Here is a 27,488-nt window from a genome sequence, read left to right as displayed (position 1 = left end):
CCTCGATGCTTGGAGGTCGGATATCGTTATGGCTCGTTGTGGGCCTCGCTCAACGCTTGATATATTATGCTGTTGGCTGGTAGAGAGCTCTTTGTTTTGCGGGGGCATAAAATAATTACGCGGCGTACCGCAAAATTCATTTTCCCAGCACAAACAGTACGCCAGTGCAAAAAAAAAAATAATAAATATCATACCCAGCCACATAACAAGTTAACTACGTTATGGAGTTTCAGAGAAATGAATTAAAAGCATTTAAGTTGGATGCCAGCCAGGTGGAATTTGTACTTCGATTTATCGATTGTCGAATCGAAATTGAAATTCCATTTGAAAATGCATTGGGGAGAAAAAAAAAACAAATGACTGCCTAATGAGTTGCCCACTTAGCATAATAATTGAATGGAAGCTGGGAAAAATATGCAAAGTGTTGCCTACTTTTGAGGGCCAGTTGGCCCGGAATGCCATTTGCGGGCCAGATCCGGAAGGTGGTGTGTTAGTGTTGGTGTGCAACGGAAAAGGAGGTGGCTCCAGCTATACAACCCCTCCCCCTCCCGCTGTTCGCTTTCAAGTCAGCTGCTCGAGAAGTGCAGAGCCGTGTCATGCGCAGGCCATCAGATGCAGCAGCGGGCTAGGTCGATTCAACTAACAGCAGCCATTGGAGGGTTAAGCTTCTGGCGAGTATGTTGCCTGTTTAGCGAGTTCTTCTCTCCCTGCCAAGACTCCCTCCTCCCACACCTAGCACTCCCCCTACACGTTTTTCGGCAGCAATCAATACCGCCGCCAGCTTTTGAGCGTAAATGAACGTAAAAGCTCTCGCTTGGCGGTTAAAGCTTTCTTTTGGCACAGACCACATGACTGAAATTTGTGAGTGGATACCAAGAGAAGAGCTCAATCGGGAGCTGAGTTTTAGGACATAGCTTGAGTGAGATATTTAAGATTTTAGTGACGAATGTTAAGAGCTAAATAGCTAATACTAAAGAGTTGAGAAAATAAAGAAAAGAAGTTAAAATTAAAGAAATAATGCTGCTGCTGCTTAGTTTTATTTTTAAAAAATCATTGTAAACAAAAATCTTAAAATTTAAATAATCCTATAGATATATCTTCTTCATAGACATGGCACATAAAATTCCCATACAACTTTTATAATCCTTTTAAGTACCGAAAGCTGTTTAATCATAAATGTAAATCCTAAACCGCTTTGCTTTGCTAGCCAAATGAATGAGTGGCGAGAGACCGAAGGAGCTTCCGCTCCAACATCCCGACGGGCCAACAGAGCGTATGAGTGATATATGGGGCTGCTGAGTGGCCTCGTGGTTGGGAAAGCTCCGCAGGCGCGAACAGTTGTACACGCAACGCTCCAGCCGACGAGCCGATACACGGACGACCCAAAAGAAAGAGCCAAAGTACACAGCGCGTCGCGAATCGCACAGAAAGAAAGAAAGTGTGGCATAAAAAAAGAATAAAAATATATAAAAGAGGCAGAAGGCAAATGGCAGAAAAAATTCTGTAGTGGGCAGTGAGCCAGGCCAACCAAAGTGAATTAGGACTTTGGGCTTAGGATACGAAAAGTAGAGGGACCTATTTTTTGAAAGCCAAACTGAATATAGAATCGCGATAGAAAATCCCACTCGAACGAGAGGTCGTGGCGCGAACGCGTGTGTTGCAAAAAAAAAGGAAAATAATACATATATATGTATATGTATTTGTGAAAAAAAAATTCATTCCTTGACCGACGAAGAATGTAAAATAGAATAGGAATGTTGAGCATTTCATTATTGTGCCTTTACCTGTAAATGCCTGTGTCTGTGTCTGTTTCTGTGAGCAAATAATAGCTTGAGTGCAATTCAATTTTCAATTCCTGCATCAACATCGTTTGGCAGCAGGAGCAGCAATAGCAGTAGCAGCAGCAGCAGCAGTATCCCCATCAGCAGCAGCAGCAGCATAAAATCAATAATTTTTGCTTAAGCAGCCGCAGCAGCCAAAAAAAAAAACAAGAAAAAATCTTTCACAGCAGCAGCCAGGCTGAAGGCAGCAAACATTAACTAGCAACAACAAAGACAACGAAAATCGGGCTAACACCAACACAAACAACAACAGAAACAACAACAACAACAAGAGCAAGAGCTAGCGAGAAAAACAACAATTTCTTTTTATAGCTGGCCAGAAAGTCTCCCTTCTTTGGCAGTTAGTGTGTGCTTTGTGCGTTTGTGTGTCTGTTTGTGTGTGTGTTGGGGCTGCCTTTCTCTCATTGAGAATGTATGTGTGTGTGTGGTGGGCCAGAAGGTTACACTCACATTCAACATTACATTAAGCAGACAGCGCTAAGAATCAGGAAGCAGTAGAGCGCTAAGATAATAGAACAACAGCCAAAGTAACAAGGAAGCTAACATTTTATTATTGTATTGAGAGACACACACACACACTTACCTGCGCACAAAACTGCGGCCAGCTCAAATTACATAAATAGCTGAAAGCTAGCCACTAATTCCAAGTACAACGAACTGCAATCGCAATTTCCATTGCGGCACTGCAGCAGCAACAGAAACAACAACATTAGCTTTTAAAGACCAGGCCCGACACCCACAAACCTATGGACAATGCCTATGTCTACTACAAGGTATTGTAACGAGTTTTTAGCCAACAAAGCGCCTAACCGGAAACCCAACTTCACTCACCACCCAACAATACAAAAAAAAAATAACAGTCAGTCGCGGCAACTGAAATATCAACCAGAAAACTCCATCAACTCTCGAACAATCATCATGTCATCAGCTCGAAATGTCATTACTTCATCATCAGCACATCAGAACACAAGAAATGTCATCTTCGGCAACTTCAGCTTCAATTTCATTCAAAAGTCAATCAGCCAAAGGCAACTAAACTAAAAATAACAAAAATCGTCGACAGCCGTGCGGTTTGGGGGGATTTGAGGGTTAAGGGTTAAGGGTTGCAATTTGTTACTGGGGCGTAAATCAAAATGATGGCTATCAATGGGGCCATAGACTGCAGCGGTAGGCGCACCACAATCCACTACCAGACACCCAAAGCCATTTAAATGTCCTGTCAAGGCGTAACACGAGACACTCTACCCCAGGCGGGCGAACAGGATAGGGGCACCAAAAACCGAGAGAGAGAGAAAAAATAGTCTTTTTTTTAGATTTTAATGTAGATTTGAATATATTTTTGTATGAAATACAATCAGAATGGCCTAAAAACCACTAAAAGCTTTTATCCTTTGTGCAAATTAAGATCAATCGTGTAGATTATCTATTCCAGTAATTAAATTATACACATCCAATTAGGATCTAATGCGGACAAGGACATTCGAAAGTTTTCCTCTGTGTAGAACAACGAGCACGCAAAACAAACAAAACTTCTGTGTAAACTTCTTCTGTTTCGTCTGTCCTTTTTTTTTTTTGTGTGGCCTCGAGTTGCAAATTAAATTCCACACTCACACACACAAACACATATCAGCATACTAAATACTAACACTAATACCCGAACTAAATAAAAAAGCATTGCCTGCTTTTCTGCGTAATTAGTGAAATTCGGCAACAGGGCGAACTTGAAGAGAGAGTGCGGCGGAAAAGTGCAAGATGCATAGACAGGACAGACGTAGCTGTAGCTGCATCTGCTCATTAGCAGAAAAGCCTACCCAAAAATTGTAAAAGAGAGCACTGACAGGGATGCACTTCATAAATGTCACTTGAAATACATTTCCAGCAGGCACGTGCGTTCTGCACAAAAAAGATGGGACAGCGACTGACAATGGGTTAAAAGTTAGGGCTAGGGAGAAATGGGAGGGTCTGCAGTCGGCAGGACACAATGAAGGGGCAAAAAGGACTCTGTCTGGCCTTGCTCTCGCACACAAAACGAACATGAACGTGATGATTTGTCATGATTAACGCAGGGGGATTGGGGAATTCCCATTCTTCAATTGAAAAAGCTGAAAACAGGGACGGGACTCTTCCCCACCCGACACTTTGTCGGCTCACTTTTGTTTGTTCTGCGTGATGTGTTCACATGTCAATGTCATTTGGGGGTACAGTCTGCCCCTCAGTCTCTAAATCATACTCTCTCCCTCTCTCTGTATATGGGTGCCCCTCTCTTTCACTCGTTCAGTCTTCGGGGGTCATAAAAGTTGAAATTGTTCGCCTATTGCTTTCTTTTCATTTTTGCAATTTTCAAGTTTTATGTGTTTGTTTTTTAATTTTATGATTTGTGCTGGGCACGCAACAATAACAATAACAAAAAAAAACCATAAGAAATGGGAGTGAGACCAGAAAATACACTCTGCTACATGTATTTTGCACTTAACACACTTCCAACCAACACACCAACACACACACACACACATGGACATTTCTCGGCTTTTGATTTCGCTTCTTACTTGCATTCCTTTTTGGCTTTGTTCTCGCTTGCTCTCTCCCCCGCCCTCGCCCTCTCTCTCTCTATACATCTCTCTTTCCTCTATTGTTCAAACAAAAAAAAAAGAAAACACACAAACACACGTGACGTATACGTAACCTTGTAACCAAAATGTTGTTATTTCGGTCCGCAATTTCCATGTATTCGTTCTAGTATGTGTGTGTGTGTATGTGTGTTTGTGTGTGTGGGAGTCTGCTGTTATTGTGTGGGTGAGCAAAAGTTCTTGGCATTATTTTAAGTGTTCTGCTCACCTGTGCTCTCCCACTCCCCCCCACTCGCTCTATCTCTATCTCCATCTCTCTTTCTCTGTCGCTTTCTTCCTCCGCCAATCTCTAGCCTTCTCTTCCTCTTGCCAGTTGGCATCATTTTCTAAATTTATATTAATCCTTGTTTTACTTCAAACATAAATATGTGTATTAATGTGAGTTTTGTAACTGTTTTGTGTGCGTGTCTTAATGTTGTTTGTAAAATTCCTACCCAGTAGTAACTTGTAATTTGTACCTTTTTTCTAGATTTTGATCACTTGTTTCCCCCATTTACTGTTATTTTCACTTGCAATTATGTTTTTTACGTTTATTTCTTTTTTTCCCTCTTTCTTCGTTTTTGTTTGAAAATCCTAATACACCCACACTGAAACACACACACACACTCTCACACAATGTTTGTTCTGCGTTTAACTGTTAACTTAGCATTTTGAACGGAACGCTGATTTTTTAATTCCCTTTTTTTTTTAAACTGTACTTACATAATCAAAAAGTAATATATAACATTTAACCAACACAACAAAGAGCAAACAAATAGAAATCCAAAAAAGAAATATAATTCAGAAAATTAAAAAAAAAAAACTCAGAAAAAAACAGAAAGCTAAATCCCACCTGAAATGATCAGAAATTAACAAACCATTAGTGAACTGTGATCTATTTAGCATACAAGAATAATTCTTTTGTCATTTTATTGCCAAAAGATGCAGAGATGATTTTTTCACGAAACTTATCGATTGTAATGGCTCCAATAATTGGCATTATCGAATCAAAAATCTCATGATCAACCAAAATATTTCAACACTTTCAAAAAAAAAAAAAAAATAGGCAAGAAATCTTGAATAAAAACCAAAAAAACCAAATAAAACAACTTAATTCAATAAATGCAAAATATATATTTGTTTCCAGAATTGATCTTTTTTAATTATATCTTTACAAAAAAAAAAAACTCTATTTTGTTGTTGTTCTAAAAGCAATCCAAAAAAGTATACCAAAAAAAAATATATTTAACAAATGAGAAATTTGTTTACCAAAAAAGAATCGAAAAACGTATGCAACTATTTACAATATGCTTTTGTAATATTTTCGCACGATACCAAAAAAATAATCAATATAAAATCAAAATAAATATAACCCTTAAAAGAAACAAATAAAAGAAGAAGGATAAACGAAAAGAAACATCAAGTAGACGGGCAAGATGAAGAAAAGGAAAGAATTTCGAATCGAAAGCAAAACACTGACAACTCTTTGACGATAAAATGATAAAATAATTACGACGTGTATATATATTCCACAAATATAGCTAACAAACATATATATATATTTATATATATATATATACTGCTACCTCTGTTTCTGTCTCTGTTTCTCCCACTCACTCTCTCTCTCTCTCTATATACCCTTTCTTTATATATATATATCTCTCTCTGTCGCTGTTTAAATATACATATATACATATATATATAACTACAGAATATCAGCAACTACAACTATACTTTATATATATAAATATATTATTAACCAGTATGTTGTTTTTGATATCTATTGCGTTACTTCGCTTACTTCGCAAAACGACAGACCGAGAACCCCCGAGTCCCCACCCACCCAAGCAGCCCACCCAAAATCCAAGCCTAGATCTCAAGGCCGAAAGCCAAAACCATAAAGAAAAAAACAAAATGAAACCAGTGTCGTTGCGCCTGACTTACTAATACTGATACACGCCCATATGTCAAGTGCATATGGGCGGGTGTCCTTCGTGTTTGTGTATGATATATTACTTTTTGGTTTTTGTAAATATCGAACTTTCCAAAACGAACTTTAAGACCGGTTCCAAACTAAACTGATCTCACACACAACACGCAAAATGCAACAAGAACACTTTCGCCATGATGGGTACTTTCCTCCTCACTCGCACACCGACACACACACACAACTCTTCCATCCCTTTTCTCACGGACACACAGACACGGCCACACTACCACCCCACTAACACCTCACTATCACACAGTTGATATTTCAATTGAAAGGATAAAAAGGATAACGAAAAGAAAGAAAGAAATCCCCAAAAAGATACTATGCTCTGTCGACACGAATCTTGTGTTCTCTATCTACCGCTCACTCTCTAACTCTCTCTCTACCTCTATCTCTATCTCTGTTTCTGTAAATCTTTTTGTAACTGTCTCTTTCTCTAACTCAAAACTCTGTCTCTTTCACAACACACTCTCTATCTCTCACTGTCTGTCTAAAAAAAAAAAAAATAAAAACATCTATATGAATATATATTTTGTTTGTTTTCTCTAACACACCGAACCAAAAATTATTTAACAAATATACTTTTGCACGTTATTTCTATAATGCATCTGAACTATATATTGTTATACGAATATTTATGTTTCTTTTCTGCGTACAAACAAAAATACTGAAAGAAAAAAATTGTACAAAAAAACATACATACATATATCCCCGATAAAAAAAACAACAATAGAAAATATATATACCGATATACCGACACCTCTCTACCTCTATCTCTCTCTCTTTCTCTGTCAAAGTTACGAGAAATACGAAATCAGAATCCTCCGAGTTGCATTTGTATGCCACGTTGATCTCGCAACACCCCAAATGTATGCAACAGAGAACAGCATCGACACCAATACCAGTCTGCAGTTAACACACATACACTCATACACCATATATGTAGGGACTTTAACACAAAGATACAAAGATATAGCAATACTCACATAAATAAATACAAAAAACAGCGACATCCTCGTGGCTGTCAACCAAGTGACACACATTTCATATTGCGCCTGCCTCTTAACCCCTCCTCCCTCGACCCAGCCCCCCCTCTAAGCCCTTTCAAACAAACATGCCTCATATACACCTCATATATACACACACCCCACACCCACAACCACCGCCCTTGTTGAACTTTTTTTGGGGTGCCAACAAGAGCCGCTAAAAAGTGCCTCAGAATTAACTATATAACTATATATAAACCGAAAGCTAACAACCGAAATGGAAAGAAAAGCAAACCAAACGAAAAATCATAACTCATTAATCAAAAAATCTCATCTTTATTACAAAACCTTATTGTAAATTAAGCGAAAAATTAAGTGTAAAAAACTTAAAACTTAAAACTAAAACTGAAGAACTTGTAGAAAAACAACAAAACAAAAATTAATTATGATAACAAGAACTAAGAAAATTTTGACTTTAAATATGGGGCCAGAATAGTCCGTAAGTGTTTCGGGCTAAAATCGTTAATCGCTAAATGTTAAATGTTAAATATCTCTATATAATTTATATATCAACTTTATATATAGATACGTAAATGTCTAGCTAATGTTTGTTAAGCCACGATCATGATAATGCCACACAAATCCCATATCGAAATCAAAAGCTGCCAACAACTGTGTGAGCATCGAGACAGCATCGGAGCCGGAATACCGAAAGAAAGATAACAGATAACATAACACCAGACCCAAAAGATACTTTTACAACCGACCCAGAGAGATCTCACTCTCACTTTATATAGACCCAGTTACCAAGTAATCCAAGTCCAGTTAACAAGTCCATCTGCCAGTTAGCAGTTACAGAAACCCAACCATTTGAAATCGCCCCGTTTCAGATGTACAATAACTACGCGGGCGCCAGCGGTACGAGTCCTCCATTGCCGGATATTATTGGCCAGTATTACGGCCCTGGACTGGGGCCGGGCAGTTTGCCGTACGGCTCGGGAAATGGTTACGGACCCACCGCATCCGGGTACGATCTGTACGGGCCCACCACCTCCGCCGGCTACGGCGGTCTGTATGATCCCACAGCGGCCCAGATCTACGGCCCAGCTCAGACCTCGCCGATCCGGAGACGGCGCTACAGCATTGCCGGCCTGCCCTCGGCCACGATGTACAACGATGTGTACGGCTATCCTGCTCCGCCACTGCACCAGACCAGCTCCTCCAACATTGTCAATTTGCTGAACGAGGCCCACAAGTCGATATCGCGCAGCAGCCAGATCCTCAATCTCACCAATCAGGCCCGCCAGTTGGGCCAGCTGGTGACCACGCCTCTGGGTGGTATGGGTCGGGTGGTGTCCAGCTACCCAACACTGCATCCGGGGGATACCTCGCCGCCGTATCTAAACGACAATCTGCTGCAAATGTCCACGAGCTTCTCCTCGCAACCAAATATGTACTTCCAGCCGCAGGCCCAGGTGCCGCAGCAAGTGCCACAGACGGTCCTGCCCACGCAGCTGACGGCGGCCCAGAGTGCCGCGGCGGCAGCGGCCCGGCTGAGACCCGCCTACTCCGTAACGAACCTGGTGTCCAGTTACCCCACCGCGGGGGGTTACGGGGCCTACAAGTACGGAGCGATGGGCAGTGGGTATGGGAATCCGTACCAGAGTGACCTGGGGGTCACGTCCGGGTATGGGAATCCGCTGGCACCCTTCCAGCAGCGCCAGTTGATGGCCCACTCGCTGCACGCCTCGAATCCCGCCATTTCACAGTACTACCAAAATCACGGACTCGGAACCGGAATGGGAGGAGGAGTCGGAGCCGCAGCACTGGCGTACAACCTGCAGCAACAGTTTGCCGGAACGCAACACTACGGGGGAAGCGCACCGCTAGGACACTCGCACATCCAGGCATCGGTGCAGCAACAGATGCATCCCCAGTACCAGTACCATGTACATCAGCACCAGAATCACCTGCAGACCCATCCACTGGCGGCGCTGGCCAATACGAGCGGACCGTTCGGTGGGACGCTGGCCAGCAGTGCCAGGGATTATGCCGATGGACTGGTCGGCGGTCATCATTCGGGTCACTCGCATACGCATCCGCATTCGCATACGCATCCGCACTCGCATCCGCACCACTCCACGCATCATACACACCATACGGCCTATCCGCATTCGCATCCGCACCACGGGCCGCACCAGCAGCCGCATCAACAGCAGCCATCAGCCCATCCAAGTCACCATCACCACCATCTGCCATACTCGAAACTAGACTTAGATTACCCGAAACTGCCGCAAGAGCATAAGCGACAAGTAAGTTTTAAATTTGACGTAGACACGCTATCCCTAGACTCTTAAAAAAAATTCCAAAACCAAAAAAAGATAATGCCACCCCCTTTCCATAAAAAAAAGTTAAAAAACCCTTTTTTGAAATTCGGAAACTTCCCAAAAACATCGAATATCGTAATCGAAACTCACCACCATTAAAAAAAACCATCGAAAAAAAGCATCATCAAATTCAGAATCAGAATCAAGTAATCCATCAGCATCCTATATATTATAATATATATATAACAATCAGTGAACGAACCGATAACAATTGGATTAGATCAGGCCATCTATATAGAAGTATATATAGATGACTGGACGATCTGCATTTAACGCTTTCCTCTGCATAACCAGTAAGCCATTTGCAGTGATCGGTTCTCGAGAGTAGGGAGAAGACAAGACACCAAGTATTATACATACAATATATATATATATATACAAGAATATATGATAATAAAATGGAATACTCTTTAGTAGAGCCTAGGCTAAGAAGACGATGAGTTCGCAATGGAGGAGTGTTTGAAGAAGGAGAACTATTGTTTTATGTGCCATTTTAAAGTAGCAACAGACGAAAAAAAAAAAAAGAATAAAAGTTACTTTCATTTTGAATTAAACATTTTTGAATCTAAGTTATTTGCATAGAGCACTCAGGGCAGAAAATTTCAAAAAATAATTAACACCGAATTCGTCACGGAATTTGGAAATTGTTGTGGATTTTGTTTTGAATTATTTGGAAATTGTAGAACCTTGCTCTTGACTCTCAAAAGTAAAAGACTGTATATAAAACTAAATGAGATTTACTCACAAATTAACAACAATTTATATATACAAAAAAAAGTGACAAAATAAAAATGGAAATTAAGACGAAATATGCGAAATAAAATTTACTTTAAACCTGTCGTCTCGCGAATGTGAATGTTGCAAGTTTTTTGCGAGCCGATAAAAAAAGAAAAAATAAGAAGCTTAAAAAATTTATTAAATCAAAACCTATAGAGTAACTCGTACTTAGTATGAAAAATTCGAAAAAAAAACTGAGCCAATTGTTAGAGCAGCACACGGACACACTCTATATCTATTAATATCTAAGCGAATAAGTAACGAAATCCTTGCATGGTCTATAGTACTATAATTCCACGCCGTCAAGGACCTCCTCCTATACCCAAAAACTACCTAGTAATTACCTAACTAACCAGACTAACTTTAGCCCAATTAAAAGTTGATCTATTAGCGGCCATCCTTTGCGTAGAATAATTATTTGAATCGGCCTCGAACTTTATTCCCGATCTCTTTTTCTATATAGTATCTCTCGCTGTTTATGATTAGGTTTTTTTTTAACTGATTACTCCCTCGAAGCCTTCCCCAGCAAAAGCAAATGCAAGAGTTATAAACAAACTAGCGTGTGATTAGCAATGAAGGTCAATTATGAACGAAAACATTGAAATTTAATAAGAGAATGTGCAATCTAGGAAGTCAGTCGATCGATCGATCGATTTAAGGATTAGTTTTGTGTGTCTGAGACATCGAGCGAGTGAAACGAAGAAGCATTCAAAATGTGTCTATGCGAATATTATATTGTATTTATTATATATGGTATATTCGACTCAACGACTAGTGTTTGTAATTCGTATTCGAAGAAGCGCTTTATACACTTATAGATCGATATATAATAAATATATCTAACTGAAGCTATCTATCTATCTATCTATTTATCCCCTTGAACCGTTGGCAAATATTTCCCTTGACTTTAAAGTTTAAACTCTAAGTTAGTTTATCGAAATCAAAATTTAATTATTTCGGAAGCATGCTAAACTAGTAGTGAGATTTTAGTTAGTCGGTCTATCGATTAAAACGTGCTATCGATTGTTTTCTGTGCTTTCAAAATCGAAATTTTATGCTTAAAACAAAGATTTCTCAAAGAAAGTAAAAACTCTTGTTAAAGTAGTGGTTAAAAAAAAGTAATATATAGATAATCGGGAGTAACTTTATTTTATTTATTGTCTAGTTGTAGTTGGTAGTTCCAGTCGCAAAAATAAAACAAAAATTGTGTTCATAGATAAACTCTTTTTCAATTGTTTATAAATGAAAAAAAAAAAAAGAAAAATATAAAAAAGCAAAGTGAGTATAATCGAAAGATAAAAAGCTTATCACTAGCCAATTCGAAAAGACAGCCCAGATGGGCGAGCGTGTGAATAAAGATAAATAGATACAGAACATACAAAAAGATACAAAGATACTAACTAACCCCTAGAACTTTCCACTTCTGTTTGTTCTTGTTGCTCAGCCAAACTGGACGATTCCGAATACCCTAACTTCGAATTAACTTGATTTGTAAAACCATTTTTTCTACAAAGATGACGAACATAACAGAACCGAGAACAGAACAAGAAACGAGGCATTTGAATATTGATATAAGATATATTATACATTATACATAACTCTCTATATACTTGTATTGTATTTAAATAATTATGGTTAATATTCTGATTATACGCATATACATTTACGATCCTGCGGGATTAACTATTTATACAATGATTTAACTGTAAACCTAATTAAGATTGCATTCCGACTTAATTCCGACAAGCAAATGAAATATTCTCAAAATTTGTTAAAAAAAACCTAAACCTAAGCTGTAAGCATTATAAAATGGAAACTTTTCGAAAGCAAACAATAAAATTACATACGAAAACCGAACGTTGACCATCGTTCCAGCCACCAGCCAGCCCACCAAAGTTCACCCAATGTCCCCCATACGAGACACATCCATCCACCACCCAATAACACATACCAAACGAGTCCTTAAAGGACAATCAACGAGGGCGGATAGGATTACGGAACGGCTAGGGGGCCACAAAAGAAAGACATACATATATATCCAATCCATCCAATCCAAACTCATTTAACCAAAAAGGCGTAAGCTCGCTCTTCGCACCTCTTAATCGCTCATTTCACACTCAGTTGCCACAAGCCAAAAGCAATCAGATACTTTCCAAACAAACTCTGAAAACATAAAAAAAAAAGAAAACAGCAGACCCAGAACACAAACCACCCACCAGTACTAGTAGTCCTGGCTAAGGCTATGACACATCTCTGTCCTCAGGCAACTATTGTGCGGCACCATTTTCTGATCTAATCTCTATCTGTACTTGTTCCTTTTCCCACCTTAAATACCCCGTAACATCCTGTACTTCGTACTGCCCCTTTGGTACCTCCAATAATCAGCTGGACGAATTCCGTCTTGAAATACAGAGAAGGGATCAAGAGATCCTGGCGATGGCGGCCAAAATGAAAACACTCGAGGAGCAGCATCAGGTAAATTGAATCGCTCCGCGTCGAAGTTAGTCGTTTGCACAGTAAAGTAATTCCCATTAGGACTACCAGCGGCACATAGCGGTGCTCAAGGAGTCGCTATGTGCCAAAGAGGAGCACTACAACATGCTGCAGACGGACGTCGAGGAGATGAGGGCCCGACTCGAGGAGAAGAACCGCCTGATCGAGAAGAAGACCCAGGGCACTCTGCAGACGGTCCAGGAACGCAATCGGCTGACCAGCGAGCTAACCGAGCTCAAGGATCACATGGACATCAAGGATCGCAAGATCAGTGTGCTCCAGCGAAAGGTTAGAAATCACCCACATCCTGTAGAAAACTAGTTAGGAGTTTAAGTGAAAAAATCCTGTAGAGAATTAGTCTTTCAGTTTATTTTATGTTTATGTTGCAAAGAAGGGTTATGTCATTTCCGGGTCATTCCTCAAGTGCTGCTCTCTTCCATTAGATCGAGAACCTCGAGGACCTGCTTAAGGAAAAGGACAACCAGGTGGATATGGCGCGTGCCCGTCTGTCCGCCATGCAGGCCCACCACAGCAGCTCTGAGGGGGCACTGACCAGCCTGGAGGAGGCCATCGGCGACAAGGAGAAGCAGATGGCCCAGCTGCGTGACCAGCGCGACCGGGCCGAGCACGAGAAGCAGGAGGAGCGAGATCTGCACGAGCGGGACATTGCCGACTACAAGATCAAGCTGCGGGCCGCCGAGAGCGAGGTGGAGAAGCTGCAGACACGCCTGGAGCGGGCCGTCACCGAGCGGGAGCGGCTGGAGATCAAGCTGGAGGCGTCGCAGAGCGATCTGGGCAAGTCGAAGGCGGAGCTGGAAAAGGCCACCTGCGAAATGGGCAGGAGCAGCGCCGACTGGGAGTCGACCAAGCAGCGGATCGCCAGGCTGGAGCTGGAGAACGAGCGGCTGAAACACGATCTGGAGCGTTCGCAGGTACTCGTGCATTATGACCAGTTCCCCACCCCCCCACGATTTAGACCATTAACTTATCGCCATTCGAGCCGTGTGTATGTGCGTGTGCTTATGTACATAAAATATATTATATATGATATATAGTCGGGAGAGACGTGCCTACATACATACATACGTACTGCTATCGTTAATCTATGAACCCATTCTACATACACATATCTATGTGCCTATCTTTATCAACCATCTATATCTATATTATATCTATATATATATATATCTATATCTGTATCTGAAAATGTATTTACATGTACACTTAACGCATCCCAACTACCCAACAACAACAATAACTACAACAACCAATCAACCTAAAAAATAAAATTAAAACTCACCACCCTACATAAACCAAATATAGATGCAGCTAGAAGAACAGACCACACTACACAAAGTAAGCCCAAAAGTCCAAATGCCAACTTCCAATAACCAAATAGATTGCATAATATCGAATAGCGTAGTTTTCGAAAGAGTATCATTGAATATCGTATTTACATTTAGAACAACTAACATTTTAAAGTAATTATTTAATAATTTTTGTTAATACTAACATTTTGAAATAAATATTCAAGTAGTTATCCATTATCGAAACAATGAGACTCGCTATTATGCAAAAGAAATGCAAAAGAAAATACCGCACCATTTGAATATCGTAAAATCATATTACGTATACGTACTGTATACATCACGTAACTGGCACTCGTTACTATCTAACCCGCCATTTAGCCATACACTTTTCACCACTTTTTCTGTTTTGCCTGCCCTCGATTCAATTGATTTCCTCAAATTCATTTCGCCATTTTACCATTTCACCATTTCGCGCTTGAGCCAGCAGGCTGAAGTCTTACTGAGTCCACCACCCACTAGTGCAACCATCCAACGATTTCAGATCCGATAAAGCCCTGACATATTGCGCACTTAGATACTTAGACAGGATTAGCAGCACTCGCCTAGTTGGGTTTTGATTTAAACGTTCTGTGTGCAAAAAAAAAAAACAAAACAAAAATAAAATAAAGAAAAGAAAATCGGAGGTGTGAATAAGTTAAATTGCTGCCAAACATGCATTACAAATAAATAAAAGTATAATAGGATTAAGACATCAAATATGTATATATAAAATACTGTACCTGTGTACCTGTGTCTTGCAGAATGTACAAAAGTTAATGTTCGAAACGGGCAAGATATCGGTAAGTCGGCCCATTCGCTGACCCAATTATATTCATATATATATAGACCACAAAAGATCACGCCCAAATCCAGAATAAATCCGAAAAATCCGAAAATATAGAGAACCAAGCGTCAAATGCACCCAAAGCACAACTAATTGAACGAAAATGTTTAAAAAAAACTCATTAAAAATCATTCACAGCTTCATGGATTGGATCCATTATTAAAAGCTTGCCTGCTGGACTCATCAGACCATCTACATCCGAACATCTAATTCGAAATATTTAATTGAAATATTAACATTAATCTTAACTTTAGCTTTTGATTGTTGTGTTGCACTTGTTCTTCCATTGTCCTTTTAGTCCTTGATCAATGAACTAATTCAATTATTTCTCGTTTCATCGGAAATTCTTTGGGGAAAAATGAAGACAACGTTTGGCAGGACCACAATGACCACGTCCCAGGAGCTGGATCGGGCCCAGGAGCGTGCCGACAAGGCGTCCGCCGAACTGCGACGGACCCAAGCCGAACTGAGGGTTACACAGGTATGGTCCAAACACTGCCACATTTGCCTGCGAATCGAGACAGCCATATATACATATATCGATATGCATATCCGATATCCGAATGCCTCTTTAGTTAGCTTATACACATATTATCTTATGTACATGATTTACGTCTACATTATGTATAAATCGAACTCTGATTTCGCAATTGCAAGTGCAGTTCTCATCCAACTCTCTATATATCTGTGTGTGTGTATATATAATATATAAATTTATAAAAAAAAAAAGATCGAAAAACTATATCTTGGTGTGCGTGTGCTTTGTTGATGGACCAAACTTTCGCCTGGCGATGAGGAGACTTCTTGACACACACACACCACCACACACTCTCGAACATCCCAAACACAAACACCGGGGAATCCCACCCCCTCACCTGTCTATAACTTCTCTACGCTACAAACTACAAGACACACACATACACCACCCCTGAGCACTTGCCAAGTCCTTTTTGGGCTAGGGATTGAAAAAGAGAATATATAAAAAGCTATAAAACTCGATTTAAAGTCATTTTAATTTTATTTTTTTTTTTCTTCGTCCTTGCTTATTTTGTAACTTTAACGTAACTGTAAATGTATTAGTAACTTGTAAATGTAACTGTAAATCCTAAAGATATAAAACCTAAAGATACTAAAACCAAAACTATCTATCTAAACCGTTGTGCTTACATTCATTCTCTATATATAGGGCGAAACTGAAAAACGTTTTGTGAGTAAAACCGCTTCCAAACAATCAATCAATCAATCAATCAATCAATCAAACAAACAAACAAGTTTTTAGTAAAGCAACTAACCTTTATTGAAATCGATTGCAAAAGAAAGTTAATACCCAAAAAAAAATATGAAAGTTTCAAAAAAAACATAGTTGCAATCTTGTCACTTGTTCAATTTAATGTAATGTAATCTTGCATTGCCTGATGTACTAACATTTGCCATTGCCACACATACCATACATACCTAACTAATACATATATAAGATATACACACCTACATACCAACATTGTACAATACATACATCGATTGACCTTGTACGATACTGCCTCTCGAGCTCATCTCTCACAGTTCCGGTAACCTGCCCCAAAAACCGGATGCAAGCAAAGTATGACAAAGTATCCTTCGAGCAGCTAAGCTCGAACCTTCTTCTTCCTTTCGAAAAAAAAACACACACATACACCCTAAAAACAACAACAACAACAACAACATATAAATAAAGCATAAAGCTGCGAAGGGTGGACGAAAGAAGGAAGCGGAAAGTGGTCTATACTCCCCAAGCTAATTGACTTAACGGTGCTGCGCTCTCACTTTCACTCGCTCACTCTCACACCCCATGCCCACCCACACCTATACAACCGCATAAGCACACACATACACCCACGCACCTGCAAACATTTCTTGCGCACACTTTGCCTTACTTTGCTCTCGCACTTTCTATCTCTCTTGCCCAATCAACTCACGCCACTTTCTCTCTAGCTCTTTCCCTCCTCTTAATTTCCCCTCTTGCACTAATGAGCCATCTGTGGTTGTCTACTTCATGTCGAACTCATTAACGCCATGTGTTCCCTGAACAGTTGCTAACTTGTTCCCATCCTCCTTGATGTAATCTGTGTGTCAATCATCGTATTAACGGTTATTACATTTTGGGAACAGTATTATATTACCTTTCCTTAAGTTTTTCAAGTTTTTATGACATTAAAAAGAAATGATAATTTTAGGAAATGGCACCAAGATAATTTTTCTTTGCACTTTATTAATGATATTTAATATTGGTGTCTTTATAATTTTTCAATATTTTGTTATTTTTTAACTCAAAAAACTATCCTTTCCATTTCCATATCGCTGCTATTTAAGCTATCTCGCTCGCTCCTTTCCTTATCTCTATGTCAAAAAAAAGCTCCTTCGCAGCATCAATCGCTATCTCTCTCGCTCGCTAGACGTTGTGATCGTGTTTTTTGTAATCGTTATCGTAATTTAAGTACTACTTGTCGTTATATCGTATTTGTCGTTTGTTACTTTAACCTTTGTTCGTGTCTACTAATCAGTCAGACATCCAAATCAGTCAGTCAGTCAGTCAGTTAGTCGAATCAGTCATTTAAGTACCTTCTCCCCCATGATGGCCTGTAAATAATATCCGTTATCCAACATCCACTCTACCCCTCCGATACAACAACTACAACTACAACAACATAATGAAATCATCAAATCAACGATCGATTTGAAAAATTAATCGAATGATCAACGAATGATATCGAAAACCCGTAATCGAATCCAACCCCCAACCCCCATAAAAAAAAAAAAAACAGTCGGATGCGGAACGGGCAAGAGAAGAGGCGGCCGCTTTGCAGGAGAAGCTGGAGAAGAGCCAGGGCGAGGTCTATCGGCTGAAGGCGAAGCTGGAGAACGCCCAGGGCGAGCAGGAGAGTCTGCGCCAGGAGCTGGAGAAGGCGCAGAGCGGTGTCTCGCGCATTCACGCCGATCGCGACCGGGTAGGCATACGAACCGTTTAACTTAGATCCCCCCCTCCAAAACCTGAAACCAAAAACCAAAAAACCAATCAACCAACCACCTACACCTCACTGACCCAACCACCATGATCCTCCGTTGCACAGGCCTTCTCCGAGGTGGAAAAGATCAAGGAGGAGATGGAGCGCACTCAAGCGACGCTGGGCAAGGCGCAGCTGCAGCACGAGAAGCTACAGAACTCGCTGGACAAGGCCCAGAACGAGGTGGACCATCTGCAGGACAAGCTGGACAAGGCCGGGACCGAAAACCGGCGGCTGGTGCTCGAAAAGGAGAAGCTCACCTACGACTACGACAACCTGCAGTCGCAGCTGGACAAGGCTCTTGGACAGGCGGCCAGGATGCAGAAGGAGCGCGAAACCCTCACCCTGGATACGGATCGGATTCGCGAGAAGCTGGAGAAGACGCAGGTATGACCGGGTCCTGTCCAAGCCCAGACCCCCAGCGCCTTTCCCAACCACCACTACCACTACCACCACCACCCACACCACAATACTCTGATCCACAAAAAGTCCATCTTCGAAGAGACTAGCTTACCGATATCTGTAACTGTGAACGTAACTGTATATGTTGTGCTAACTCCCATCCAGCGATTAACTGTAAACTAACCCACTATAGACTAAATTACTAAGATACTTAATACTCTATACTATATACATCCTGATACCTTGCTTAGATCAATGTGACTGCTATTGCTTAACCCCACAGAGTCCCCTAACCCACCGAATCCTAATCCTCTGCCTTGTATATATAACTATAATTATGTATCCCTAACATGTATCTTTACGTATGCGTAACTATCTTTCGACTGTCACACTGCCAAACACACATACAAATTGAAAAAAAAAACCAAAAACCAACCTCGAAATCCCAGATGCAACTGGCGCGCATCCAGAAGGAGCGGGATCAATTCTCCGACGAACTGGAGACGCTCAAGGAGCGTTCGGAATCCTCACAGACCCTCCTAATGAAGGCCGCCCGCGACCGGGAGGCGATGCAAACGGATCTGGAGGTCCTCAAGGAGCGATACGAGAAATCGCACGCCATCCAGCAGAAACTTCAGGTAATTGATCGACATCCAGACTACCACCACCCCTTCTTCCCAAAAACTACTCTCTAATCTCGGAAAGAAATGAAAACAAGAAACCCAAAACAATTGGCATTAATCTAATACTCTAATAGACCTACAAATTGACTTGTCTGTATTGCATATTGTTTTGAAAAACGAAACGAAAATCGCATGAAAACTGAACTGAAATATCAGTGATATTGGCTGTTTGTAAATCCGTAGCTTTCCCACGCATCCCCCCCCTATTCTGACCCAGTTAGTATCCTCCGAGGAGTACCCCAATCTCAATCTCCCCAACTCTCTTGCAGATGGAACGCGACGATGCCGTCACCGAGGTGGAGATCCTCAAGGAGAAGCTGGACAAGGCGCTGTACGCCAGCCAGAAGCTCATCGACGAGAAGGACACCTCCAACAAGGAGTTCGAGAAGATGCTGGAGAAGTACGATCGTGCCCAGAACGAGATCTATCGTCTCCAGTCGCGTTGCGACACCGCCGAGGCGGATCGGGCTCGCCTGGAAGTGGAGGCAGAGCGATCTGGACTGGCCGCCAGCAAGGCACGTGAGGATCTGCGCAAACTGCAGGACGAGAGCACACGGCTGCAGGAGGCATGCGATCGGGCGGCGCTCCAGCTCAGCCGCGCCAAGGAGTGCGAGGATAATGCGCGCAGCGAGCTGGAACACAGTCGCGATCGCTTCGACAAACTCCAAACGGACATCCGGCGGTCCCAGGGCGAGAAGGAGCACTTCCAGTCCGAGCTGGAACGGGTCACCTACGAACTGGAGCGGGCCCATGCCGCCCAGACCAAGGCGGGCGCCAGCGTGGAAGCGGCCAAGGAGGAGGCCGCCCACTATGCCGTCGAGCTGGAGAAGATGCGCGACCGTTACGAGAAGAGCCAGGTGGAGCTGCGCAAGCTTCAGGATACGGACACCTTTGGACGGGAAACACGCCGCCTCAAGGAGGAGAACGAGCGGCTGCGCGAGAAGCTGGACAAGACCCTGATGGAACTGGAGACCATTCGGGGCAAGTCGCAATACGAATCCGAGTCGTTCGAGAAGTACAAGGACAAGTACGAGAAGATCGAGAACGAGGTGCAGAACATGGAGTCGAAGCTGCACGAGACCAGTTTGCAGCTGGAGCTGTCCAAGGGCGAGGTGGCCAAGCTGCTGGCCAATCAGGACAAGCAGCGCTCCGAACTGGAGCGGGCACACATCGAGCGGGAGAAGGCGCGCGACAAGCACGAGAAGCTGCTGAAGGAGGTCGATCGTTTGCGCCTCCAACAGTCCTCGGTGAGCCCCGGCGATCCGGTCCGAGCGTCGACGTCCTCCTCTTCCGCTCTGTCCGCCGGCGAGCGGCAGGAGATCGACCGGCTGCGCGACCGTCTCGAGAAGGCCCTGCAGTCGCGCGACGCCACCGAGCTGGAGGCCGGTCGCTTGGCCAAGGAACTGGAGAAGGCGCAAATGCATCTGGCAAAGCAGCAGGAGAATACCGAGTCGACGCGCATCGAATTCGAGCGGATGGGCGCCGAGCTGGGACGCCTTCACGATCGTCTCGAGAAATCGGAGGCCGAGCGGGAGTCACTGCGTCAGTCTGGACGCAACGGTGGTGCTGCCGGTGGTGCCCATCCCCAGCTGGAAAAGCATGTCCAGAAACTGGAGTCCGATGTCAAGCAGCTGGTCATGGAGCGAGAGCAGCTGGTGCTGCAGCTGGAGAAGAGTCAGGAGATTCTCATGAACTTCCAGAAGGAGCTCCAGAACGCCGAGGCCGAGCTGCAGAAGACACGCGAAGAGAATCGCAAACTGCGCAACGGCCACCAGGTGCCGCCAACTCCCGCCGCCCCAGCCGGCGCCTCTCCCGCCGAGATCCAGGCCATGCAGAAGGAGATCCAGGCCCTGCAGCAGAAGCTCCAGGAATCGGAGCGTGCCCTGGCCGCTGCCGGTCCGTCCCAGCAGCCAGCTGCGGCGGCCGGAGCGAGCAAGGAGGAGATCGATCAGTGGCGCAAGATCATCGAGCAGGAGAAGGCCAGGGCCGACATGGCCGACAAGGCTGCCCAGGAGATGCACAAGCGCATTCAGGTGAGGATTCAGTCCATTGATTCTTACAGGTTACTCTTACAGAACTCCAAAAATCAAAAGATACATAACAATACGCTGATTCATTTTGATATTTTTAATATTAAAGTTTCAACACACATTTGCATTAAAAATATATATATTTTTAACACATTTTTTAAAACAATATGTAAGTAAATTTATTAGCACACAACATGAATATTTTATTAGGCGTTGCATTTAAAAGTATGCTTTTAAACACATTTTTTATAAATAAGAATAAGTAAGTATTTAAAAAAAGGTTTTTTGAAAACAAAGTTTTGCTTAATTTCCGTTTTTAACTTTAATTTATTTATTATTTATAAGATAAACCTTTAAAAACTTTATAAACTAAATGATTATTTCTGCTTGATTTTTAATGCTTGGTTATATAAACTTACAATTTATTTTTAAAGACTAAAACATAAATATAAAACAACAAATAACTTTTATAATTTAAAAGTGAATATTTTTTAAACAATATTTCAATTGAAAACTCAACAAAAAAAGACAAACAAAAGGCAATAGATTTCTATAAAGAACTTTTAAAAAATGTCCATATTGTCCCTTCCACATCCCTTGTTCAGCTCATGGATCAGCACATCAAGGACCAGCATGCCCAGATGCAGAAGATGCAACAGCAAATGCAGCAGCAGGCGCAGCAGATTGCCCAGCAGCAGCAGCAGCAGCAACAGCAGCAAGCTGCGGCGCCCAGCGCCGGCGGAGCCGATCCCAAGGAGCTGGAAAAGGTCAAGGGAGAACTGCAGGCGGCCTGCACCGAGCGAGATCGCTTCCAACAGCAACTGGAGCTTCTGGTTCAGGAACTGGAAAAGAGTCAGGTTGGTAATCCAAACTATAATCCTTTAAAGGAAATCACAATGTCTTCATCTCACCTAGATGTCCAACAAGGAGCAAGCCAAGCAGCTACAAACATCGCAGCAACAAGTGCAACAACTGCAACAGCAAGTGCAACAACTGCAACAGCAGATGCAGCAACTGCAACAGGCGGCCAGTGCGGGTGCTGGAGCCACCGATGTGCAACGCCAGCAGCTGGAGCAGCAACAGAAGCAGCTGGAGGAGGTCCGGAAGCAGATCGACAACCAGGCCAAGGCCACCGAGGGCGAGCGGAAGATCATCGACGAGCAGCGGAAGCAGATCGATGCCAAGCGCAAGGACATCGAGGAGAAGGAGAAGAAGATGGCCGACTTCGATGTCCAGCTGCGGAAGCGCAAGGAGCAGATGGACCAGCTGGAGAAGTCCCTCCAGACGCAAGGTGGCGGCGCAGCAGCAGCCGGAGAGCTCAACAAGAAACTCATGGATACGCAGCGCCAGCTGGAAGCGTAAGTCCTGCTTCTAAAAATCCTCCAAAGGACTCCCATTAATATTCCATTTCACTCCTCTTAGTTGCGTCAAGGAGCTGCAAAACACAAAGGAGGAGCACAAGAAGGCGGCAACCGAGACGGAGCGCTTGCTGCAATTGGTACAAATGTCGCAGGAGGAGCAGAACGCCAAGGAGAAGACCATCATGGATTTGCAACAGTACGTTTTATCTTTTCTTTTTAATTCCTTTAAATACTATTAGTATGTTTTTTACTTTTTACCTTGCAGAGCCTTAAAGATCGCTCAAGCCAAAGTCAAACAAGCACAAACGCAACAACAGCAGCAACAGGATGTAAGTATCCTTGAAATAATATTTTTTTGGGATTTGTTTCTTAGATGTATTATAAGCTTATAGCTTATGGATTATAGGCCATATCTTTGCCAATTTCCATCTGATTCTTGAGCGGAATACCTTAAACGATTTGTACATCGAATCTCCTTAAATCTGCATCAAAATCTGAAAAGAAAATATTTTTTAGATTTTTTGTCAAAGTTTCCAGGGGATCCCCTTCAAAAGACCCCAAACTTGCATGGAGGCACAATATGGCCCCCTGCGATGGCTATATCTTTGCCAATTTCCATCTGATTCTCGAGTGGAATACCTTAAACGATTTCTATATCGATTCTCCGTCGACCTGCATCAAAATCTGAAAACAAAATATTTTTTAGATTTTTTGTCAAAGTTTCCAGGGGATCCCCTTCAAAAGACCCCAAACTTGCATGGAGGCACAATATGGCCCCCTGCGATGGCTATATCTTTGCCAATTTCCATCTGATTCTCGAGTGGAATACCTTAAACGATTTCTATATCGATTCTCCGTCGACCTGCATCAAAATCTGAAAACAAAATATTTTTTAGATTTTTTGTCAAAATTTCCAGGGGATCCCCTTTAAAAAAGACCAACCTTGCATGGAGGCACAATATGGCCCCCTGCGCTGGCTATATCTTTGCCAATTTCCATCTGATTCTCGAGTGGAATACCTTAAACGATTTCTATATCGATTCTCCGTCGACCTGCATCAAAATCTGAAAACAAAATATTTTATAGATTTTTTGTCAAAATTTCCAGGGGATCCCCTTCAAAAGACCCCAAACTTGCATGGAGGCACAATATGGCCCCCTGCGATGGCTATATCTTTGCCAATTTCCATCTGATTCTCGAGTGGAATACCTTAAACGATTTCTATATCGATTCTCCGTCGACCTGCATCAAAATCTGAAAACAAAATATTTTATAGATTTTTTGTCAAAATTTCCAGGGGATCCCCTTCAAAAGACCCCAAACTTGCATGGAGGCACAATATGGCCCCCTGCGATGGCTATATCTTTGCCAATTTCCATCTGATTCTCGAGTGGAATACCTTAAACGATTTCTATATCGATTCTCCGTCGATCTGCATCAAAATCTGAAAACAAAATATTTTTTAGATTTTTTGTCAAAATTTCCAGGGGATCCCCTTCAAAAGACCCCAAACTTGCATGGAGGCACAATACGGCCCCCTAAGATGGCTATATCTTTGCCAATTTCCATCCGATTCATGAACGGAATACCTTAAACTTTTTGTTTATCGATTCTCCATTAATAAAAATACATTTTCGACTTTAAATTTCCATATTAAACTTACTCTATGTTTCAGTAAATTTCCTTGTAATAAATAACCTTTGAATTGTTTATTTCCAGGCTGGGCCAGCTGGCTTCTTGAAGAGCTTTTTCTAAACAGTGCCCACAAGAAAACCAACACCAAAAACAACAACCACACACACATCAGCAAATGCAGATATGGCAAAAAGGATAACACCTGTACTATTTACCTAAAAAGCAAAAAAATGATTACCAAAAAGCACTGTCTAACTATTTTGTATACTACCGATGCCGATACCAATACCAACTATGCAGTATTTCTACGACTCACACACACACACTCGACACACACACACTCTTGACACACACATACACACATTTGTAAATGACACACACATGTAAATGCAATGCAATTTATTGTGTAATTAGGTTGCCGCTATACTCAAATTGTGGATGCATTTAAAAAACCAAAATGAAAATCAAGAACAGCTCTTATAGCAGCGTAAACTTTGTAAACTCTCTATTAACTCGATCTCAATTCTATCTCAATCCTTTTTCGAACTCAAAACTCAAAACTCCAAACTCAAAACTCAAAGTCTCAAAACAGAAACTCGAAACTTCGATCTTAAAATTTTATCGTTAACCCCTTTTTCTTGCCATCAGCCAGAGGCCAGAGGCTGTCCTTCACTTTCTCTCTGTCGATGGAAGCTGCAGATCGTAGACTTCGTCCTTGGGCACTATAATTGAATTATTATTAAAAGAAAGGATACCCCCCTTTTTGAAGACCCCCACCATCATCCCTTGGAAAAGAGAATCAGAAATTAGTTGCGCGAATGTGATTTAATCAAAGGAAAAGAATTAATAATTGCATTATAAAGTACACTTGAATGAGCATACTGTAATCACGGTTATTGACTTTATATATATGCTAGTCGCTGTTATAGTTAGTTACACACACACTCACACACAACACCCACACCTCCCACACACACACACCTATATCACACTGTACATAAAGCATTGGCATCATTCATAAGTGTTATCAGATTCGAAAATAGAAAAATCACAAGTCTAGATACAGATACGGATATAGAGCAATAAATGATAAACCACAGATAATACAGATATGATAAAAAATAAACTATATATATATATACATGTAAATTGTAGTTACATGCATTGAAATTAAAAATAAATTCTATTGCATAGCCTTTAGCCGTGTACCAAAGAACTATCTATATATTAAAATATATATAGACCCGAAGATTAAGAACACTACCGTTCATTCGTATCAGCTAATATATGGATATTATCAATTAAAAAAAGTATAATTAAATCCAACCACAGAACTACCAAGAAATGCAATCGCTATATATATTTTAATTAGTTAAAATTTACACAAATATCCCCCACGTTCCTTAAGCCCAAAAATACATAATACCATAACATTCATACATAGATCGAGTCCAGTACGGAAGCTTTACCTATTTGTCAGCTGTGAATGCGCATTAGAATGAGTACTATTACTTATATAGTAGATCGGTAGTTCCAGTTTCCACTCTAGTCCAAAAATTTCCACGAAAAACTTTGCTTTTTGTTTAGATCGGAAGAAGAAGTGCGGAAAGATCGGAAAGTGTTACTGTTATCGTACATTAAAGACACCTATTACCTATAAACATATATATATATATATATTTACATAGCTATGAGAGCAAAAAAAAAATAGTTGCAAAGAAGGATTGTAAAAATTATAGAGTATCATATTCGAATAGCCGGAAATTAGTGGGCATTTCTGTTGATCATGATTTAATTTTTGAAGGAAGTTGCAAAACGATGCGAGATATGGAGTTATCACTGCCAGTGTAAGCAAGAATATTGATGGAACGGATGGAGGGGTATGCTTTAATTTTTGGCAATTCACAAAAATTAAAAGTCATACCCGAGAAACACGATGACATTCAGCAAAAAAAGACGGAAGCAAAAGACACAACACAATCATATCATACGAGCCTATATCATAACCCAAATCCGAGAGGATTGTAGAACCCTAGGGATGCTAGGGAATCCATTTAGCGCTTTAACTCAGATCCTCAGATCCTTCCAACACACACACACACTCCACACTCACATAAGACATAGAAGGAATCGTAGGAATGGGATCGATTATTCTATAGATAGTGCACTTTCTTGATAATCGATTTAACGACCAAGTAATATACAATAGAGTTGCTTTCACCTCAGTTTCCATGATCGTTCCATTTATGTACATAATTTAGAGTCCCCCTCCAGAGTCCTAATCCCCATTTTTTCGGCCTCAAGTCCCCACCCATAAAGTTCCTACTACCAGGAACCTCGGGCGTTCAAGGTCAAGAGCTGAAGGCCAGCAAAAAAAATATAAAAACGAGTTTGCAAGTCAAGTAATAATTAGAGAATTCTTCGAAAGTCCTTCTCGATAGATAGAAGAACGACGTGTACATAAGTGTCTAGTTATGTAAGCATAACAGAAACTGTATAATATATGAAAGTTTACTATATATATACGATATAATATAATCATCAGCCATATAAACCAATCATTCAAATGCAGACCACGAACTATCGACAAATCAAACACAAAGGATACCACACACCATGTTGACAATACAACCACCCCAACCACCACAAAAAACATACACCCACTCTTTGGAAGAAAGACGAAAAAACCACAACATATCCACAAGATAGCATCTGAGTATCTATGTATCTGAGCAATTTCCTAACGCTGCAAATTGATTTCTTGGTCATTCAATCGCCAAAATCCCAAATCCGCCCCGATTCACTTTCACTTTCACTTTCCAGTTATAGAGGATGAAACGTTTGCCTTTAACTACTTAACTTAACTAATCTTAACTTAACTTACCACATATTGTATTGTTAGCCTAGATAGTCTCAATTACAACAACAACAACAACAGCAGCAGCAATACAGTAAATAGAAAAACTGAGAATAAGAACTTGAACTAACGGTACTATCTACTTATATATAGTATTATGCCGTAAAAAAAAACCAAAAAAATAAAAAACACTTTAATCATATTATCCC

General features: G+C 41.4%; 1 protein-coding gene across 5 annotated transcripts in view; it reads left to right on the top strand.

Annotated features, from left to right (window-relative positions):
- LOC6495320 (plectin) overlaps positions 1-24,679 on the top strand; it is a 37,101-nt gene extending 12,422 nt beyond the window's left edge. The window contains exons 8-23 of one of the 5 annotated variants that reach the window (XM_032451308.2): positions 8,314-9,735; positions 12,973-13,062; positions 13,123-13,368; positions 13,524-14,012; positions 15,191-15,229; positions 15,638-15,754; positions 16,460-16,480; positions 18,072-18,254; positions 18,378-18,698; positions 19,163-19,351; positions 19,666-21,429; positions 22,032-22,283; positions 22,342-22,784; positions 22,849-22,983; positions 23,053-23,116; positions 24,507-24,679. In XM_032451308.2, coding sequence (XP_032307199.1) covers positions 8,314-9,735; positions 12,973-13,062; positions 13,123-13,368; positions 13,524-14,012; positions 15,191-15,229; positions 15,638-15,754; positions 16,460-16,480; positions 18,072-18,254; positions 18,378-18,698; positions 19,163-19,351; positions 19,666-21,429; positions 22,032-22,283; positions 22,342-22,784; positions 22,849-22,983; positions 23,053-23,116; positions 24,507-24,542 — 5,811 coding nt within the window. In that variant the 3' untranslated portion in view covers positions 24,543-24,679. Of the gene's footprint in view, positions 1-1,037; positions 2,615-8,313; positions 9,736-12,972; positions 13,063-13,122; positions 13,369-13,523; positions 14,019-14,403; positions 14,437-15,190; positions 15,230-15,637; positions 15,755-16,459; positions 16,481-18,071; positions 18,255-18,377; positions 18,699-19,162; positions 19,352-19,665; positions 21,430-22,031; positions 22,284-22,341; positions 22,785-22,848; positions 22,984-23,052; positions 23,117-24,506 lie in introns of those variants that run through there. The other 4 variants (XM_032451310.2, XM_032451309.2, XM_044715806.1 and 1 more) reach the window with 4 other exon arrangements.
- Positions 24,680-27,488: the final 2,809 nt, after the last annotated feature.

This window comes from Drosophila ananassae, chromosome 3L, assembly GCF_017639315.1.
Source record: "Drosophila ananassae strain 14024-0371.13 chromosome 3L, ASM1763931v2, whole genome shotgun sequence".
NCBI lineage: Eukaryota > Metazoa > Arthropoda > Insecta > Diptera > Drosophilidae > Drosophila > Drosophila ananassae.
Note: the sequence above shows the minus strand (reverse complement) of the source record. Positions and strands in the feature narration are given on the sequence as shown.